The sequence below is a fragment of the Lacerta agilis genome, chromosome 5 (assembly GCF_009819535.1).
Source record: "Lacerta agilis isolate rLacAgi1 chromosome 5, rLacAgi1.pri, whole genome shotgun sequence".
NCBI lineage: Eukaryota > Metazoa > Chordata > Lepidosauria > Squamata > Lacertidae > Lacerta > Lacerta agilis.
The window spans coordinates 27374681-27395567 of NC_046316.1; the positions used below are offsets into that span (position 1 = coordinate 27374681).

At 44.3% G+C, this 20887-nt stretch overlaps 1 protein-coding gene across 2 annotated transcripts in view; it reads right to left on the reverse strand.

Moving 5' to 3' along the window:
* The window catches only part of UNC5B (unc-5 netrin receptor B), a 167886-nt gene that overhangs the window by 3737 nt on the left and 143262 nt on the right, over nt 1-20887 (reverse strand). The window contains exons 7-15 of one of the 2 annotated variants that reach the window (XM_033149080.1): nt 20403-20567; nt 16093-16125; nt 11283-11477; nt 10301-10690; nt 9036-9123; nt 7609-7777; nt 6045-6278; nt 2148-2297; nt 1036-1200 (exon numbers count right to left, since the gene is read on the reverse strand). In XM_033149080.1, coding sequence (XP_033004971.1) covers nt 1036-1200; nt 2148-2297; nt 6045-6278; nt 7609-7777; nt 9036-9123; nt 10301-10690; nt 11283-11477; nt 16093-16125; nt 20403-20567 — 1589 coding nt within the window. The remainder of the gene's footprint in view (nt 1-1035; nt 1201-2147; nt 2298-6044; nt 6279-7608; nt 7778-9035; nt 9124-10300; nt 10691-11282; nt 11478-16092; nt 16126-20402; nt 20568-20887) is intronic. The other variant, XM_033149081.1, reaches the window with a different exon arrangement.

A 20887-nucleotide genomic window follows, 5' to 3' on the forward strand; every position in this document is an offset into this window, starting at 1 on the left:
TGTAAAAGCAATTTGAGCTGCACGTGTAATACCTGCCCTAATCTCACCTTTGTGGGTTTGTGTTTTTGTTTTTGTTTAAAAAACTTCGATGCAATTCACTTTTTTGTTTATTTCAGTCCCATAACTTTGATAGTATTTGTGCATTTCTTTGCAAACCTACTGTCAAAAGCAAGTCGAAAGAGGCACTCTGAGAAAGAGACAACCCGATAAGACGCACTGAAATGCATTAGGCAACTCAGAAACAATGGGAAAGAGAAGGGTAAATATCATGCCTTTAAAATATGTATCATTGACTTGCATAGTGGCATCACATTCTCCTGCTTCACTGAACCCAGAGAAAAACCACCCTTCCAATATCAACATGCACGCTTGAACAATAGCGGGTCTTGGAGAGTCAGAGCATGTAACCAGGACAGAAGAATTATGTTGTTTGCAGACTGTTGTTATTTTGTGGCTGGGATTCAGTGGCTTTGTGGCTGGGATTCAGTGGCAAAATCACACCGTGCAATTAAAATGGTTTCGGCAGCCTTGTGCTCTTGTGCAAAAGACCCCCTTCCCCACAACTGAACTTTCTGTAGTAAGGGAAGTGATGGGAAAATGCACTGGAAAATGGAATAACGACCGCTTGATGCAAAACTGTATAACCTCCCTGCAAACAAATCAAAACGAATGTTCAATAAGCAGCCTATGCCATATGGCTTCCTCACAAGTAGAAGGAAGGTTACATTTTCCTGGGTAGGGAACTTAAATGTATGAGATAATAGGTTCTGCTCTACATATTCCTGCAGACTACAGTGTCATATCCCTGTCAGAGAAAGGTGCTAGCAGGCAAGAAGGAATGTGGCCTTCTTCAGCAAGTTCTAGGAGTGAGCAATGGCTCACAATGTGTGTCAGGGAAGATTTTGCCAGTTAATTCTAGCCAGTAGCTCAGAGAGGCCACTGGGATTCCTGTTAAATTTTATTCTGCTCCACTTGTCTCCTACCAACCAACCACACAGCCTGCTTGCTTCTGCAGCCTGGATCCCCTTGGCTCACCTCTCCAAGGGTAATGTGCAGCTGAAATATCTGCCCTTCTCCTTCCACTTGCCGAACACAAATCTTGCAGGTAAGTTCTGTGGAAGCTGGGCTGTGTCTCTCCAGAGTGAAGGTGCAGTGAAGTGCCCGCTGGCTGCCACTCCAGATGTGATAGAAGGGGATTTCCTGCAGCAAATTAATAATAATAATAATAATAATAATAATAATAATAATAATAATAATATGACATGTCAGCACACTGGGATGCCACCACACTGGAAATGTGCCAGTGGGTCACTGTGGCAATGGAATAAGTCTACACAACCAGAACAGGTCTGCACGCCTTTTGGTCCTTCAAGTCAAACGCAGCCCACCAGCCAGCTCCTCAACAAAGCACTGATGCATCAACAAACCAGTTCCAGGCTGGTGGGAAGAAAATGGATTATGGCGCTCCTGGTGGGCTGTATTTGTTTGGCTTGATGGTTCTTAAGTTATTGCCTTGAAGTCCTGCTTGTGGGTTTCATGGAAGCATGACTTTTGGTCCGGCACAGCAGGACTCTTCCTATGCTCTTAAGATGTTCAGGCCTGTTCTGGAAAACGTGTGTGTGTTTATGCAAAGAGGTCGGGCTGAGATGTATTTGTGTGTGTGTGTGTGGAAGGCACTGTGGTCTATGGGTGCTATTCAGATCTTCTGTAGGACTCCTAAGCACAGTGTACCCAGGGATGGGCCCATACAGGATCTTCCATTCATAGGATAATTTGGGTCTCACACTTCCGTGAGTTGGGTACCAAAGGAGACTGGAGAAATGAAAGAACGCCGAAGCTTCTGCTGGAAATCATGAAGTAAGGATGTGGGAGAGGACACAGCAGTCACAAAGTCTTGCAAAAGTGTATGAAATGTATCTTCCCGAAAAGCCAGTGACATAATTATCTTGTGGTACCATTTCACCAAGGATAAATTTGCAGAAAATAAAAACTGGGGCTGGCCTTTCAATGAGCAGGTGTGTGCATGCACTCTTGTTTTGATGGTGGATGGAATATTCTGGAAGAGAACAGTGATGAAGAAAAGCAGTTTTGCTGGCAGTCCCATCAAGGCACTCCCTCTGTTTTTGGTATGCTGGAAACCCACTCACCTGGTACTTGGCCAGGAGTTTGCTCCTCCAAAGTGAATGAGGGATATCATGGATGGAGAGGCGCAAGTTGTGATAACTGTCCTTAAACAGCAGGGGCTTGGGTTCTTCCAATAGGTAGCCACCAAGAGTCCTTTCTAATTCAAGTACTTCCTGTGAGACAAGAGGGGAGGGGAGGAGAGGAAGGACAACTGTGAGGCCCAAGGACAAATGATGGCAATGTAACCGGCGAGCACCTCCCATGCTCCCAGATTGTCATATGCTGCCAGACAGGGCACTGATAAGTCTCTATTTTGCACAGCAGCTCCTGAAGCAGAATTGCTCCTGGTCAGACATTGTCTCTCTTCCTTTGTCACATTTACCTTTACCACCATCACTGCCACCAGGGCTGCTGGTCATGGAGGAGGAAAAAAAACCCCACAGGCACTTTAAGTTGCAATACTAAATAGCACAGGCAACTCATTCTGAAAGGAAGCTACTAGGCTCTCTGTGTTTCCAGGCTGCTTGCTGGTGGCTCAAGCACTGGATTCCCTGACACTCATAGGTCTAACGCAGTTTACGAGTCATTTGTGGCACAACCCCAGATGTATCTTTCTGCCCATGGTAGCTGGACTTTGCCAGCATCTGGGCTTGGGTGCCTGGAAGCACCTTGTGCTTTCCTTGTGAACATCTCCTCTGCATCCCTCTAGACGCTGTCAGTAGGAAGGATGCAGAATTAGATGTAACATTGATTCAACCCAATGTACCGCTATTCCTTTGACTAGTGTCATAACAGGTTGTGACTGATTGGTGCTATAATTCAAGCCAATCAACCAGAAAAAAAAAATCCCATACGGAATCTCATATTCTTTTGACTCAAGTCATATACTCATCTCCGTTTTGGAATTCCAGCATTTCCCCCTGTATAGTTTTCTGCAGCAATCCAGTATTTCAGCAGACAAGCCAGCTCAACATCCTTTCAGCCCTCACAATGACATCTTGGGGGAAAACAACAACCCTCTAGGTCCTGCACCACCCTGACAATAAACATGACAATGTGAGAAGCAGAAACGCAGAGTTTTCTTCCCTATGATTCACTGGTCGTATCCTAAATCAAAACCTCAAAAAGATGATTTCTAGAGTCCTCTTCTGGCTATTTCAGTGCATGAAGAGAAGCTAGACACCAGCCATGACATCAAGGTTAAAAACACACAATGCAGCAAGATCGGAAACACCAGCTTGATCACTGGAACTAATCACTCTTGTAGGATGAGGGCAGATGGAGATTTATACTTCATTAAGAATGATGGGTGGCTTTCATTAGTCATGCAAAGCAGCGCTACTATTATTGATAGGCTTTGGAAATAACCTGAAAAATAGATATTTTTCAGATTGTGAGCAAGCAGGCAGTTTTTCAGTGGGTCTTTAATCCCTCATATTTTAACTTTGATTACAAGACAACCTAGCATATGAAAAATAATGGGTAACCCTCTCGGGCCTGTACAACTTCTGACCCACTGTCAGAGCCAGGCAATGCCATGCCTGAATCCAGAGAGTCCCCAGAGATGCTGTCCTGATGACCAAAGGCCCAGATCCTAGTACCTACACCGGACAGCCCAATCTGCAGGCTTTGTACTGCCTGCCAATCTTACCGGGGAGCGTGAGCACATTGCACACCCCTGTCTGGTTGTGTGGGTGAGGAGGGCTCTGAATGTGCACAGCATGCTAACAGCACAATTGCATGAAGGCTTCCTTGGAAGTAAGCCCCACTGTGTTCAGTGTCTAAGACTGCAGAGAGATAATTTGCCATAGCAGCAATTGTAGGGGGTGGGGGTGGGGGGAGCCCTTGCGTTACATCTTCAAAACAGGGCATAGAACAGTCTCCTTCAGACACCCTTTCTTTCCCTCCGGGGACCTCCATTTAAAGCAAGGAGGCTGGTCTCTGAGGAATGGGTTAAAGGAACCTATTACTGAAACCAAACTGCAGGTCACTTTTCATGGCATTGCATCAGGCAGTTTTGCTCCCCAGAGCAACTCTTTTCCAAGCTGCATCGCACACTCCTTTGACTGCCAGCATGGCCATTTTGGGCAGCAGCAGTCCAAAGTAACAACAAATGGGGGAGTCGGACAAGTAGTGCTGAACATGCAACTTCTGCGCACAGAGTTTTTTCCTACCGTCTCTGAGGTATGGCCCCAGGCATAGTCCCAGAGCAGGAAAACAAAGAGGCTGACATTTCTGTTAGCTGAAGATTTATTCCTAGACACTTAAGAGGTGCAGATTCCAAAAAAGGTAAGTCATGTTAGGTCTGGTTCCTTAATGCCCTAGTGATGACTTGAATGCAAGGATGATACTAGGGTACCAAAGGAAATAATCTTCACACCACCTCAAACGCAACGCTTCTTAGTGGAGACAGTTCACATGTTCAGTTGCATGTCCACAAGTGTATAGTCAGCGCAGAGAAATCAAATGAATAAGGCTTTAATCTGCTGCAGCAAAGACAGCAAAGAATTCCAACAGAGAATTAAAGATGGGCACACTTTTATTGTGAACTTAAGTTTCAGAACTGACTGTTGTTAGATGCATGAAAAGACTAATGCCTACGACAGCTGTTTTTAAAGGTGCCGTAGGATGTTCAGAACAAATCTAGGGGTAAAATATAAATTAGGAAACTGCCATATGCTAATCAAACCACTGATTAAATCTAGCTCAGTACTGTATGCCCTGACTAGCAGAAAATCTCTAGGCCAGGGGTCCCCAAACTAAGGCCCGGGGGCTGGATGCAACCCAATCGCCTTCTAAATGTGGCCCGCGGACAGTCCGGGAATCAGCATTTTTTACATGAGTAGAATGTGTCCTTTTATTTAAGGTTATTTGTGGGGCCTGCCTGGTGTTTTTACATGAGTAGAATGTGTGCTTTTATTTAAAATGCATCTCTGGGTTATTTGTGGGGCATAGGAATTCGTTCATATTTTTTTTCAAAATATAGTCCGCCCCCCCCAAGGTCTGAGGGACAGTGGACCGGCCCCCTGCTGAAAAAGTTTGCTGACCCCTGCTCTAGGGTTTCAGAGAGTGATCTCTGAAAGCTCTGCCTGGAGACACCTGGGACCTTCTGCTTGAAAAGTAGCTACGGCTACTACCATCAATCATTCCAGGGAATTTCAAGAAACAAGGGTGGTTCAGACATATATGTATCTCACTTAATGGATGGATGCCTTAACAGCCCTCAGTGAAAAATACTGCTCTCAAAGAGGTATGGAAACCTGGTCTACAATATAAATAAATAAAACTGAAATGAGAAACCTGAGAGAACTGAAATGGACATATTCCATTTCAACCCTACAAGAATCCCGCCAAATTTTTAAGTTAGCTACTGGGATCAAGGAGACTGTTCAGAATAGAAAGTTTTCCCATCAGAAAAAACTTATCTGCCTGATGAATGGTTTAATTATTGCAGAAAGGGTAATTGGTGCTAGCTTGCCTTCAATAGAGACACTCTATGTTACCCAAGTTAGGAAGAGAGCAGAGGGAATTGTCGCAGATCCTTTGCATCCCGGTCATCATCTGTTTGACTTACTTCCATCTGGACGTCACTACAGGACTTTATACACAAAAATGGCTAGGCACAGGAACAGTTTTTTCCCCCTGTGCCATTAAATTGTTAAATTCGTAGTTGTGTAGCGGAAAGGGAGGCCAGTTATGGGTGGGGTTTCTTTGCTGTGTCATTGTATTGTGAGTGGAACAGTGTTTATATAAGGTATGTTTACACTGCAATGTAGCCGAAGCAAAATTCCAAGTATGTTGGAAAATGTACTTGGCCAATAAATTATTCCTATTTTTTAAAAAATTTAAGTAGCCAGAAAGGAGGAGGAGTGCAAGTCAAGTGCAAAGAAATCCAAGAGGGGCAAACTGAGCAATGTTACCTTCAGGGCATCTGGTGTGTCTTCCAGGCAGTATACTTTGACATTGTATTCCAGCGAAGTACAAAGGGTGGGGGCAAAGATGGCGAGCTGGAGTCTCTTGATGGCCGACCGAGAGTAGGACTCCCCCACGAGGACGTATGTCCCAAGCTGGTCTAGCAGAACATGGCAGCACTTAGGTTCCAACTGGCAGTAGCAGGGAGTGTTTAAAGTCTCTTCATCCAGAGTTACAACTTCCTAAAGGAGAAGAAAGGGGTGGGAAGAGCAAAAAACAGAAGTCAGTTTCTTCCTGGTGCCTACTTCCAATGGCTGGGGCCAGTCAGTTAGCAGGTCAGATTTTTATTGTTTGTATTCAGTGCCCATTGCAACGTAACTCAGAAGAACAAAAACTATCTAAGAGTAAGTTAAACAACAACAACAAAAATTCCAGAAATACAAGTTGCCAAAATGTTAAATAGTAAAGGTTCCCAAATCATTTACATAAAATAGAAATAAGTCCCATTGGTCAGTCAACACTGTTTTGGGTCAGAAGACAGTGGCTTTCTTGCTGCTGGTGCACATGAACCAAGCTAACAATATTATTCAATAGATTTGTCTCTCTGTTTACTAGCATCAGGGTTGAGGGTGCTCTGTTTAACAAGAAGAAAAACTGCAGTATGGTCACCTAAATTCTGAAATTCAAGAAAACTGAATCCTGCACCTTGCATAAACTATGCCATTAAGCAATATTGTTTATTGCTCTTCGTTCTTTTGGTTTTTTTGCACAATCTGTTCTGCAACTTTTAACATTATTTAACATTTTCTGAAATTATTTTGCCCAATTTATTCTGCCATTGTCACGCATGGCAAGGAGACGAAGAGTTACATAGGGCACTGAAGTTGTGCTCTCTTGACGACTGGAAATCTATTGCTCATGTGAGTTCATCAGGCCCTTTCCCCACATTTTCAAGTATATCTGCACAACCATAAGGGTTAACGTTTATTCTTATTTTTTGTGTGAAAGCTGTGATTCTAGGCCAGTTGAATTCTGTGGCTGGTACGACATTCCAGGCTGCAGCTTTTCAGCAGAAATGCCACCACATACACACAACCGTAATTTATAATACTTCCAGGAGGGCAACAATGCAATACCTGCAAGGTCTCACCTGCCTTGCATAAATCTGGTGCTGCACTGGCATATATTAGCTTTTTCTCGGCTTTAAAAATGATGCTATCCCAGACTTTTCACTTCTGCGTTGTAAACTCCCTAGGTCTCATGATTGTATCAATACGTGTTTAAAAGGGGTTTCTCTATCATATAATTTTTGAAGGGGAAGTTCATCATTTTGAGCAACGGGGTTCTTATCAGCAGAGATTGATTCATAGGAGATGTCATACAGTTGTTGGGGGAGGGGGTGGATGAGAAAAACAAACAACCCAGAAACGTATCTATCTCCTTACCTTAAAATGCTTTATAACTGATAAATAACCACACGTTTTAAAGTAACTGGCCTGACCCACAGATTGCATGCGGCGCCTTCACCAACGAAACAGCTGATTCCATTCCCAAATCATTATAATGTCTTACCTCCCAGTTTCCTTGGTGGGACTGGGTTTTCAGTTGCAGCATCCAGTCTGGGGAACTGACTTCTGCACAGTGGGGGACGGTGAGGATGACAGGGCGGCATAAGAGCAGCCCGGTGGGGCCGCAGGTCACCATGGGGCTCAGCACCGTTTGTGTACCTTCGGATGGAAAGCTAGAGAGGGCAAGGAGAAGAAAGCTAAGTTGCCTCCAGTGACACGGAGGAAGTCAAAGAACTGGGCTGTGGTTATCTGAGCCTCAGAGGAAATGGATGGCTTGAATGAAATGGGGGCATGGCTTGAATCTAGCCTGACGAGAGCAATATTTGCTGAATAAAGCCCCTGAATGCAGTCTGGCTAAAGATTAAATTAGTTAGAATTATCCACCTGCCACAATCTTCCCTCCCCTTTAACTTCAATGGGGTTTTAAGCAACCGAACGGCATCCCGGATTGCTGTCCTTGACGCATATAAAGGAAAAAAATTTTTGGTGTTATGTTGGAGGGGGTGCCCGGAAACTGGGACTTATGGTTCACATCTGGTGGGGGTGTAAATATATACAATTGGGGGGGGGCAAAGGGTGTTTAAGGGGATAACAGAAATCACTCGGTTGAAGCTGACCGAAAGTCCAGAGATAGCATTATTATTAATTTACGATGAAGTGCAGGCTATGAAGGACTTGCGCACAATTTTATTGACAGCTGCACGAGTTATTATAGCTAGGAAGTGGAAGGGGCAAGGTGAATATAAAATGGAAGAATGGCATAAAGAAGTGTGGGATACAGCTATTAATGATAAATTAACATGTGCTATTAATGTAAGATAGGGAATGTGCAGTAGAAATGCTCTTGAGGACGTATGGAGGGTGTTCGTAGAATTTGTACTGTTAGAACAGAAAGGGGTCAAACCATCGCAAGAGGTGTTGAAATTTTGGGAGGTTGGATAGTTACAATGGAATAGTCTCGGGGGGCGGGGTGCACATTTTTATTCTTATTTATTTATTCTTATTACTTTGTCAAAATAAAATAATAAGAAGAAATACTAATGGTAAGTTGAGTGCAGTCAGAAGAGAAAATTAAAGGTCTTGGCCAAGATCCAAAGTAATACGTCCAAGGTGGCTTTGGGTTGGATCCTGACTTACAGCATGACTATCATGACACAGTTGGTCATGACTATCATGACACAGTGACTTCAGTCTGACGTTAAGTGCAATCAGCTGAGTCTGGATGCAAGTTTGTAGTGTTTCTTGAATGAAACACAGTTTGCTGAAATCAAGGGGACTAATGAAAGCAGAGTGTGGAATGAATGGGAGTGCGGTGGGGGATGGGGAAGAGCTTACACTGGGCATGCTCAAGCCTTTGACCATGGTTTCCTGGATAACCTCTGATAATGCAGGCCAGATTGAAAAACACAGCATGTTTTCTGCTTTACTTACAGGGTGTTTTCTGCTTTGTTGATCATCAGGTACATTTCATAGAATTTCCCTTGAGGAATTGCTCCATGTGGCACCAAGAGACTCACCCCTATGGACCAGAAAGGGGTGGTGGAGGAGAAGAGAATGAATAAAGGGTTCTACTAGATTTAAAAATGATACAACCCTCATTTCTGCAGTACATCTTCCTTTCTCTCTTCCCCCAAGTCTGTATATTAGGCCGCAGGCACAGAGCTAATGAGAAGATGCAGTGGATTCACTCTGCATCACCAGCAACCCTCTGCAAAGCCCCCAAGCAAGCTCATCACCTGGTTTCTCACCCATTACCTTGAAAGCTGTGCCTAATTATTCCAAAGAGAAAAGATTGCATCTCTGGACATTGTTTTAGTAACTGTCAATATATCACTTGAACTTCAGTGCCCATTATTTGCTTCTGCCCAGACAATGCCTGGGGAAGGTGTTCCTCTCACCCACTCTGGTTTTATTTAGCAGCAGAGCTAAACCAAGAAGCTGCATCTAGCAGTGTGCATTATGCATTCCTTTTCGCTCCCTCTGCAAGAAAACCTGTAGCACAGGAAGAGCTGAGCCATCCCACAGAAGATGAAGCTTACAGTCAGGGATCTTCCCCTTGTAATAATTTAAGATGACTGAAAATTCCCAACCATTGCATTCTGGAAGAACATCTAAGTGAACAGGAGGCCTAATTCCTGAAAGACTGCCTGAGGTCAATAATAGCCTGGATTTGGGTGAATAACTTGAAACTCAATATAAGCAAAGATGTAGATGCTTGTGGTATGTGGACTGTTAATGGCAATAAATATCTCTGCTCTGGATGGAATGACACACCCAACCCTACAGGAGCAGGTTCAGTGTTTTGAGGATACTAATGGATCTGGGCCTCTTTCTGGAATTCTAGGTGATGGCAATGTTTTTTACCAGCTGTGCCCCTTTCTAAAGTGCCTGGCAAGAACAAGTGAAGAGGCAACAGAGCATGGTGCTCTAGGACAGATTAATATCCCTTTAAGGTTCTCCACTCACCAGTGAGGGGGAGAAACCTGGAAGATATGGTCACAACTAGGGAGTACATAGGAGCTCAGCTGGGTTCCGAGACCACCCTGGAGCAAGGTGTCAGCTCAGAGCTGTCCAAGGTGCTGCAACCCCAGCTTGACCTACTACAATGTTTAGGTCAGCCTGCCCATAACCTCTTGTTCAATGGACTCTCAGATAAAGTCAGGACAGTAGAAATTTCCTTTTATGCTGACATTTACCTGTGCCAGGGATGGTGAGCCTTCCTCCCAGGCAGCCGAACGTCCCAGTGGCGCTGTTGCCAGGCTCCCGAGGCAGAGTCAAAAGCTGCTGAGAGCCCATGGTCTTGTTCCTTAGGTTCATGAAGTGATTATCCCTGAGGTTCTCCCCTGGGAAGGTGCCTGAGGGCATGACTCCCAGCAGGTCTGTCCCCTCATGCATCCCGGGCGAGGATGATGTTGTGGAGGAATTGTACACTTTGATCTTGAGGTTAGGGAGCGGGTCAAGCAAGGGAGAGTTGGTCATGGGGATCTTGTCGGAGGAATCTTGCAAGGCGTACATGGGGCCGCGGTACACACCCGCATTGGCTGTCAGGTCAGGCTGCATTGAAGGGTGCAGCAATTGGGGGGTGTCTGCAAAAGAGAAGGTGCAAAATGCTTAATGGTATGTTTCTCATAAAAGGAAATAGACACAGACAGCACGGCTACTCCTTGAAAGCTTGTCTGAATGGTTAAAAACAAACTTTAACATACACCAGAAAACATGCAGGGAGATTTTATTCAAAAGCGTGGGCCTCCACTTGCAATCTGAATGGCTTACAGTTCTACCACCTCCTCCTGTTGAATAATGTGTCAGATTTTGACAAATGTCTGCAGGCTAACTGATGTCCCATAGCTTTCTTCTGAATTTAAGCCACTTTCTTCTATTTATTTATTTGAAACTTCTACAGTTTATTTCACACTTTCCATCTTGTTTAGACTCACAAGTGATTTAGTTAATTGAGAGAAAAGAAAGCACGCAGACAGTTCCAGGCTAGGCAGGATCTGAACCCAGATTGCCCTGGACCAAATCCACCTCTTTCTCCAAAATGGGCTCTAGCAGCCTTCAGTTCAAATGCTTGGTTGTATCTGTTTTCTCCTTCTGTCTTGTGAGGTTCAAGGACGTACAAAAATGGATGCCCAAAAGCAACAGGATGTGAACCTTGTGAGTAAGCTGGGGTCTTACCATGTCTGGAGGTCTTGAAATTGACTGGGTGGAAGCCTCCTGTCAGAGCAGCTGAAGAGTCTGTTATGTCAGTGTCAAAGTCCCGGCAGCTACGCCTGTACACAACCACCCCGACAGCCATCAGGATAACAATGAACACAAAGATGGCAACCACAACACCAGCGTACAAGGCCACGTCACCGGTAGCTTCCAGTACTAGAGGGAAGAGAAAGAAAGATTAAAAAAAGAAATTGAAAAAAGAATTGTCACTTTCTGCTTCTTTCTTTCTTTCTTTCTTTCTTTCTTTCTTTCTTTCTTTCTTTCTTTCTGTGATGTTAGCATGCCTTTCAGTAATATTATCATGATGGGTACAACAAAGGCATGACTCTTCCATTGGAATTCAAAACCAAAACACTGTACGATCAACCTCATTTCCGCCACCTATTCTGACCCGCCCCCCTCAGGATTTTTGGAAAGGCCAGGAGGAAACAATAAAAAGTCCAGCTGAAGAGAACTTAGAAACAAAAGACAGAGATTGCCTTAATGTCTGAAGCCCTCTGGCCCTCAGGTCTTCCTTCACTGAGACTAGTTAGGAAATGTTTGCTCAGGCAAGTCTTTGCTTTGAGGGACTTTGCATGCGACTGCCAGTCAGAAATGTTATCGGTTTAGTAGCATGTTCCCTATTGTTATTCCTTACAGCAAGGTGCATGGCTGGGTTGGACACACACACACAAACCACCAAATGCCTTTCTCTTTAGGCTACGGAGATCAAGCTGGAAGCTTGAGTGATTTGTAAATGGAATACAACACTGGGACAAAAGTTATGATGACATCATAGAATTGTAAAGTTGGAAGTTACCCCCAATGGTCATCTAGCCCAACCCCCTACAATGTAGGAACCTTTTGCCCAATGTGGGGCTCGAACTCACAGCCCTGAGATTAAGAGTCTCATGCTCTACCAACGGAGCTATACCAGCTACAATAATCACAAGTCATTTTTTTTCCTTTTTGTATTGCTGTGTTGGGCAAGTGGTGGAAGAATTAGGCTCCCTCCCAGACAAAGGCAAGCTTATTTTGGTGGTCTGGAGAGAAGAAAGAAGATAGGCAGACGCCAGAAGGAAAGAACGGTTAACAGCAAAGAGGGAATGGCAGGAAGCAAGAGCCATGGGATTGCAAAGCTATAATCTGCTGTCCAGGAAAGAAATTTAGGGGAATTTATGGTTTCCAGATTCAGGAGCCAATGAGGAGAATAATTTTTATTGCATTACTCCTTAGACCATACTAGCACAAAGCAAAACAGGAGCCCCTGAATTAGGACTGGGCAATTGGGGTGTGTGTGTGTGCGCGCAATAAGGTCTATGGATCTTTGACTCGGTGATAAGGGAAATGATCACCAGCCACAAGGCTGCTGTTTCAAGATCAGCAAGCCTTAATGCAATATTCTTAATGTACACCTGCCTATGCTTTAAATGACCTAGACAGAAAACCTTGGACAACCTTGGCGCAGTCACAGACCCCTAATTAACATTGCCTCTGGAGCTATCTATTTATACATGACGCGTGCTGTGACTCCTTGGTCTCCTTTAGTGCACAGAAACGAGGACCGTGATAAAAGTCATCTACCTTGAACTTTTAAAAATGTGCACACGCCTGAGGAAAAAACAACAACAACAACAACACTGCTGCTCTATGAGACTGGATGCACAGAGATGATCAACAGTCCATGAACCGAGTCAATCTCTCCTGTAGGTTCGTTTTGGTAGCAAACAGCTCCTAGATTGCTCTGGACAACAAGGCACCATCAGCTCCTGAGTGGCTGAGCTGGCAAATGATGTTTGCTGCCTGGTGCTCCCCCCCCCCCCGCCCCCAACCTCTATTAACTATGGTGAGTTTCATCTTTAAAATCTCCTTGGCTTTATAAAGTTTATTTAGGTCAAAAATGCTGGGCCTTGGATTCAACACTTCCAAAGTTCTGCAGATCGATTTCTTCAAACATGCCCAGGAAGACCTTGGGGTGGGGGGTTGGCCACATTTAAGACAATAGAAAGAACTGAAGCCTCTTCCCATCACTGCCTCCAAAAGAAATGCTGTATGGATTTGCTAATCAAAAAGCATGACCTTTTTTCTTTAACATGGAATGTTCAGCTTATTTTTTTTTAGTTGCTGCTTTGTTAACAGTGTTTTATACATTGTAATTGTTTCACTAATGCTTTGTTAATTATTCTGTATGATTCATGTTGTATTTGTGATGTTCTATTCTGTTCTAACAAGGGGACGCGGGTGGCGCTGTGGGTTAAACCACAGAGCCTAGGGCTTGCCGATCAGAAGGTTGGCGGTACAAATCCCCGTGATGTGGTGAGCTCCTGTTGCTCGGTCCCTGCTCCTGGCAACCTAGCAGTTTGAAAGCACGTCAAAGTGCAAGTGGATAAATAGGTACCACTCCAGCGGGAAGGTAAACGGCGTTTCCGCGCACTGCTCTGGTTCGCCAGAAACGGCTTAGTCATGCTAGCCACATTAACTGGAAGCTGTATGCTGGCTCCCTCGGCCAGTAAAGCGAGATGAGCGCCGCAACCCCAGAGTCGTCTGCGACTGGAGCTAATGGTCAGGTGTCCCTTTACCTTTACCTTTATTCTGTTCTATCATGTTACTAATTATTAGTAAGCTACTTTGGGGTTCATTTCAATGGAAAGTGGCATAGAAATATATCCAGTCAAATTGAGAATTACTCCAGATATGGCAAGAGACTGGCATTTACAATGATCTCCTCCCTCCACCCCGCCTTTGATTTAACTGTTTCCCTCTTCTCCAAGCTCTCCCCCCCCCCATTATCATGTCCTGTTGTCACAGGTTCCTTCTTTCTGAAGGAGACTATGTGGAACTGAATCAAGGTGTTGTTGTAGATTTTCTTTTTTTTTAAAATTGTAATTATATCTGGACTACATGTATGGTTGTGTGCGATCCACTGGGAATTTCTTCCCTGAGGGTACTACCGGAAAAGGCATAAGGAAGAAATAACGGAGAATTTACAGGCTTTGAAGTATCCAATCAGCGCCGTTTCCCAATCTATAGGGATTGCTAGGGTAGACAAGAGGAACGCTCTATGCCAAGCTTCCATCATTGCTTGCTACAGAAGTAATTCCCCTCCATCTGACTAGAAGGTGAAATACAACAGCAAGGAATACTGCTAAAATAGTTCGGGGCTTGGGAGGGTTGACTCCCATGCTAATGTTATTTATTAAGGTGTCACCATCAATATGCATGGCACTTCAGAGCAGGAGCAGGAGCCCCAGGGAGGTTGCAGCCTCAAGTTTGACAATGGAAATAAAACAGAAGGGAGGCAACAGGCAAGGGATTTGCATGGCCAAGAGATGGAGGCTAAGGTGTTGAGATGCATAGCTTTAAAATAAAAGGGGGGGAGGGTGGCAGGGTAGGGTAGGGCATTCTGGGAGGTCATTCTGGGCATAAGGAGAAGCAAGGGAGACTGAGCAAAGGTCCGTTAAAGCAGCAAGAGAATTTTTAAGTGGCAGAGAACGGCAGAGTTGGAAGAGTGGCAATTACTCCGCCACCTTTATCCTCCCTTTATTTGATTTTCAGTCTGCATTACAGAAGATAAGCTATCACTGATGAAGCTAATAAATATTCTGCACTGGGTGCCACTCATGCAGAAACAGCTATGCCTTCTATGCTTCACGTCCACAGACGTTATCACGTTTTATTGCCACGCAGTGCAGCAACTGATGGCACACTGCCGCAATGGAAGGGGAGGGATGCGCAACAAGGACACCCCCCCACCTCTGGCAAAATAAAAACAAAAACGAAACAAAAATAACGTCACCGCTATAGCCCTATGTCAAGGAGTTACAGAAACGCCAACAAGTTACTTGAGGGCGAGAGAGAAAGAAAGCCGGGAGGGGAAGAACAATGCTTGCACTGAGCAGAAAACGAAAGCAAAGCGTTTCTCTTTCTCGCTCTTGTAGATGAATGGATGAACTATAGCTTTAATTTACGTTGAAACTTTACACTGAATTTAGTCAAGGGAATAACAGGTGTTGGTGGAGTATAGTTTTTGATTTTATACAAAGAAGTTTTATACAAAGAACTGATATTTTCATCATCATCATCATCAATTCATTCCCATGACCCAAAATGTTGTGTGTGTGATATCCTAAGGTATACTGGGAGAACTGTAATAATAGGTCAAGGCAAAACTGAGAAAAACAAAAATAAGAATGGCCTAATAATTATTATTTTTTACAGTGGCAAGTGGCTGTCAGCCATCCCAGTGCATTTGCCGCTGCTATCCGCAACGCTAGGAGCAGGTTTGTTTTACTGGGAGCAATTAGGTAGAAAATGGCCAGCACGTTTTCCATTATATATCTGTAAACAAAAAGGCTAGAGAGATTTCTTTTTTAAAAAAAGAAAACAGCAAGCAAGCAAGCTGAAATGTTCAGGGAAGGAGTTACATGCATCTCCTTCCTTCTGGAGGCTACAAACCTTTATTATTTAAACCAGCACTGAGCTTAAAATCACCACAGTATCTTTCCTGTTTAATCGAAAATAAACCTGGTTTGATTCTAGTTTCTAAAATAAACCCAGTTTGCTTTTCAAGGTCCACCAGGCCTAGCAATGTCTACATTCCCCCTCCCACTGACTTCAGCTCCCTTGAGGCTGCTAGAGTCACACAGAGGTGGTCCTAGAGCATCTCTGTTCTCCAGGAATGTTTTAATACTGAGGCAGGGCAGATGTTCATGTACAGCAGACAAACCCGAACCAAACCAAAAGCTTAAATGTACAACAAATGAAAGAAAATGGCTATGAAATGGAGACTTACGGTGACTTTTGGGCTCGCTTACAAATCTTTTATCTGTCGGGGAAAACAAAGTTCAAAAACAAAGGTTGAAAAATGAGAATGGCGACAATGAAGATGGTAACAAAAGAAAACGAAGGGCAGTTTAGCAGCTCTGGCAAACCGAGGACTAAGGGTAAGGTGAAAACGTAAGCACAATGGAACAATTTGTACTGAAGTTACATGCAAGACAAAGCCACATGAACTGCAGTTGGAAGGGAGGAGGAGGAGGAGGAGGCTGACATATTCACTCCACAAGCAGCACCTCTCAAATATCTGCACTGCTGTATCTGCCCACAGTATCAGGCGAGTGCCTGCGAAATGTAAAACCGACATCATGGTCTGGGATGCTGTGCTAATGTGCCTAAGAGCGGAGCAAGAGACCATCTGGTCCAGTGGTCTGTTTCTTAGGATGGCTAGCCAGCTGCCTCCAGCAAGCCTGGAAGCAGGGCACAATGGCGATAGCAGTCTCCTGTGGTTGCTCCCCCCAACCACTGGTATTCATTGCCATACTACCTAGGACCATGGCAGCCCCCCACGGCTATGTGGCCAGTTGGTACAAACCACCCTACTGCACTTCTATTGGTTCTTCACAACATGTGACCCACCAGTCCTCTCAGGCACAATCCTACAACCAGTGCTTTTTTCTGGGGGTATGCAGGGGTACGCATACCCCCTAAACATTTTGTGAATCTTTGTACTTTTCTCCATTTACTGTATTTATTTTCCTCAATCTGAACTATAAAATGGTGATTTTCTTGAGTCAAAATGAGAGTACCCCTAAACATTATTATTATTATTATTATTATTATTATTATTATTATTATTATTATTTTAAAGCACTGCCTACAACTCATCTGGACAGAAGCACTGAGCTGCCATGTTTCTCGGTTGTCCTGTCCTCCGTTAGTGTCAGTTAGTTACCTGATTCACCACCAAAAAGACCCCCACCTCCCACCCAATCAACATAAGAAAGTGCTGGAAGAAGCAGTAGCATCTAATTTCTTTTCCAGTGGGGGAGTCATGGTGGTCTGTTGCAGTGAAACCCAACAGTGTTGTAGGACATTAAAGACAAGCACATACTGTATATTCTGGCGTATAGGACTACTTTTTAATCCAGGAAAATCTTCTCAAAAGTCGGGGGTTGTCTTATATGCCGGGTGGAGAATGTGCAGTCGAGTATATCTCAAACTCTATATTTTAAATGAAAAGTTGGGGGTCATCTTATACACCCAGTCGTCTTATACGCGGGAAAATATGGTATATTACGGTATAAGCCTCGAATGGTGCACTCCAGAGGTCAATGGACTCCAACTCCCATCAGCTCCAACTCCTGGCATGGAATACTGCCAGGAATTATGGGAGTTGTAATCCAGCAACACCTGAAAAACGCCATGTGGATTGGCAGAAGCTTTCATGGGCCTGTGTCCACATCATCAGATGAATGAAGTACAGCGCTTTTTTCTAAAAATAAAATAAAATGTTCAGGGGTACTCTCATTTTCCAACTCCTATTGAAATACTGTCCCTCAATGAGGCCAAACTTAAGATTCACAAAATGTTTAGGGGGTATAAATACCCCTGCATCCTCCCAGAAAAAAAGCATTGATGAAGTATATGGTGATCCTGAACTGGCAGGAACACATATATGGTTGGGATGGTGGAGGAGGAAGAACAGAGGAATGAGGGAGACAAAATGCTAAAGAAGAAGAACAGACTAATTCCAATTCATCTTAAAGTTCTTCAAACTTGCTGCATGTTGAAAGTTCCCACACACTGGAGAAGTACTGATTTTTTGTTGGGGGGGGGGGAGTTTGTTAGGCGATGGGGAGGTGCACAGAGCACAGTGCTCCTTGCCTCTCGGTGTGTTGCTGCTTGGTTTTCTTCTCAGTACCATTTGCCTGTTTAAGTGTTAACTGCCAGCAGCAGGCTGCCATGGTGCGCAGCTTGACTGTGCCTGCAAACTGCACCCGACCTCGGCTGTCATGATGCCTTAATTTTCCCCAGCAGTGAGCTTCTCCAGAGCCAGCAGCTACTGGAGGGAGGGGAAGATGCTTTTCCAAAAAATAAATTACGTCTCTGTACAGGACTCCCCCTCATCTCTGCTATCTGCCAACATGGATCAATCCAGTGATTCCATTTAAGATGACACACATACATTCTCATGCAGCAGCGGCATGAGGTTAGAATTATAGCATTTTTGGGGGGTGAGCAGATTGTGGTGGGAGGACAGAATTCAGGCAGCAATATAAATTCAGGCGAAATAACGAGCCAGGAAGGTATCACAACGGAAATCAACATGACTACAGCAGGTGGCAGCACTGTGACATTTCTTTAAAAAAAAAAACAACCCAAAAAACCAGGGCTGCTCTTGTAGTAAAGTTTGCTTTTCTGCTTGTTCAGGCAGTTTATTTTGATGCTCTAAAGAGAGAAGTAAATACAACAATTCTCCCCAGCCTTGCTTCAAGTTTAGAGTAGAAGGGTTAAAACCAAACATCTTCTGCCTCCTGCCTTCCTGTGACCACCCAACGAGCACTTCAGACACTGGCTGAGCTACTGTGATGTCATGGAATGTTCATGAATATACAAGCAGGCTGGATTGAAGATGTCAGCAAGAGAATACTGGCAAAGCAATGTGCTTTCCTGAGCTGTCAAATATCCCAAAGGGCCGCTGGACAAGAGCTGTATTCTGTTGGCAAAATGACTCAGGTAAAGGTCCTTTGCAGGCTGCAGGACTGTTGAGCTAGAGAGCAGGTACATATGGGGGTAGGGAAGATGCTGATTGTTGTCATGTAGTGCTAAGGAAAATTCACTCTGCACTTGTCTAAATATATTTTTCTTTATTATTGCTTCTTGGCTTCTGGGGCTTAGTCCTAGTACTGAAAGTAATTTCTGTAGCTTGAGAGATCTGGATCAAGTTTAAGCCAGGTGTTCATGCAAACCAAAAATCCCACTGAGATACCATCAGGACCCATTTCTTTAGGGGATCACATTGTTGAACAAAATTCACTGGATTGCTTTCCCCAGCACTAAGACAACTGATGGATTTCTGTAGGAAATGTCAATGAAATCTAAGATTTCTCTCTCATTTCAATGGGAAATGACACTATCCACAGTTGCTTTACCCTGCCCACCTGTGTTCTCCTTTCTCATATGAAGAGGAGACCCCGTTCCACTTCTCATAGTTTCACTCTTTGAGCTCTACAGGTGGAAGAGGGATCCTACCATCATGGGTTCTGAATGACAGTTCTTCCACCTTCTTCAGAAGATTCACATTCAAGATTAGGACTCAAACCTCACCATGGAAAAGCTGGCATTTCACCCACTAACCTTACCATACACTTCTCAAAATAGTTCTCTTGATCTATCTATCTATCTATCTATCTATCTATCTATCTATCTATCTACAAAGGCAGTGAGCAGTTCCTACAGATAATCCTTCTAACTGAAAGATTCTGCTCTTCTGAATGACCTACATATCCTTTGAGTAATACAGGTGTCTACATCAATCAGCAGTCTCTCAAGTTGACTGTTGGCTGGGCAGCAGCACCACTGGAACCCATTCAGGTGGGCTGCAAGGATCTGCAGCCCATTCCTAAGCACGTGGACTCAGAAGTAGCTTGGACGTCAGTTGGGTTTGCTTGCCACTATGCCCTAGCGTGCTATCTCCATGCACCTTCAAGACTTGAAGCCATTCACATAGAAGGCTGATGCCAACCAGAGGCAGAGGCAATGGGACATTCTACACATTACACAGTGTCAAATGCAGGTTTGCTACAGAGTGTGCACTCAACAGGGAACTAAAAATAATCACAGCTCTGTGACAAGTGTACCCAGTAAGTATGTGCACAACAATATGTTTGATCACATCCATACATCTTAGGTATAGAAGAAATATTTAAGAAATAAAGTTTATGGAGGGGTACTCCCTCCAACATGGTTCAAAAGGAACCCCCAGCCCTCAGGAGAGGCTTTCTGTGGGTCTCAGGTAACCGCATTGGGATAGAGCGGAGAGGAAACTTCCATTCCTTAAATGACCTTAAGTTAACTTAAGTTTCAAGCTTGTGAATTTAGGCAGCCAGAGAACTTCATTGGGACTGGTAATAGATTTGGGTAAGGAGCTGAAAGGAAGCAATCAGTGTTCTTCCCCTGCCATAGATAAGTTGGCAACAGAAGTTTGTCACTGGGTCTTATATGCCCAACTGCAGAGCTTTTTCAGTACAACTGAAAAACCTGCCTCCCTTCTGTCTTCCCTTTCCCCTCTGCTTCTTATTAGGCACAGCAAATCCAACTCACTTTGCATACAGAGCCCATCGGTGCAGTTTTTGGAGTCAAGCAGCACTCCGCTGCAATCTTTGCCTCCATTCCTGGGCGAAGGGGCTGTGCATTCTCTGCTCCTCCAGTGCGTGCATTCTGTGCTGCAGGCTGACCACTTGCTCCATTCCGTCCAAGCTCCGTCTACTGCATTTCAGGAGGGAAAAGATAGTCAGGGACTAATCCATCACCAGAATCACTACCATAAAGGAAGGAAACTAATTAGAGACACACAGGCAGAAGGGGTTGGCGGGGTGGGGGGAGGGAGAGGAAACAATTTCTTGTAGGACTGGCTTACTAACTCCTGAAAAAAAGCAGAATGCTGGGATGCCCTTGTGAAATCACCTTCTGGCCCCAGACTAAAAAGTAAAGTAATACTGGCTGGCAGGCAAGACCAGACTTAAAACATTGCAAAATTCCAACACAGGAAGGTCTTCCACGTCGAAAACGTGCACTATCTCCCACAC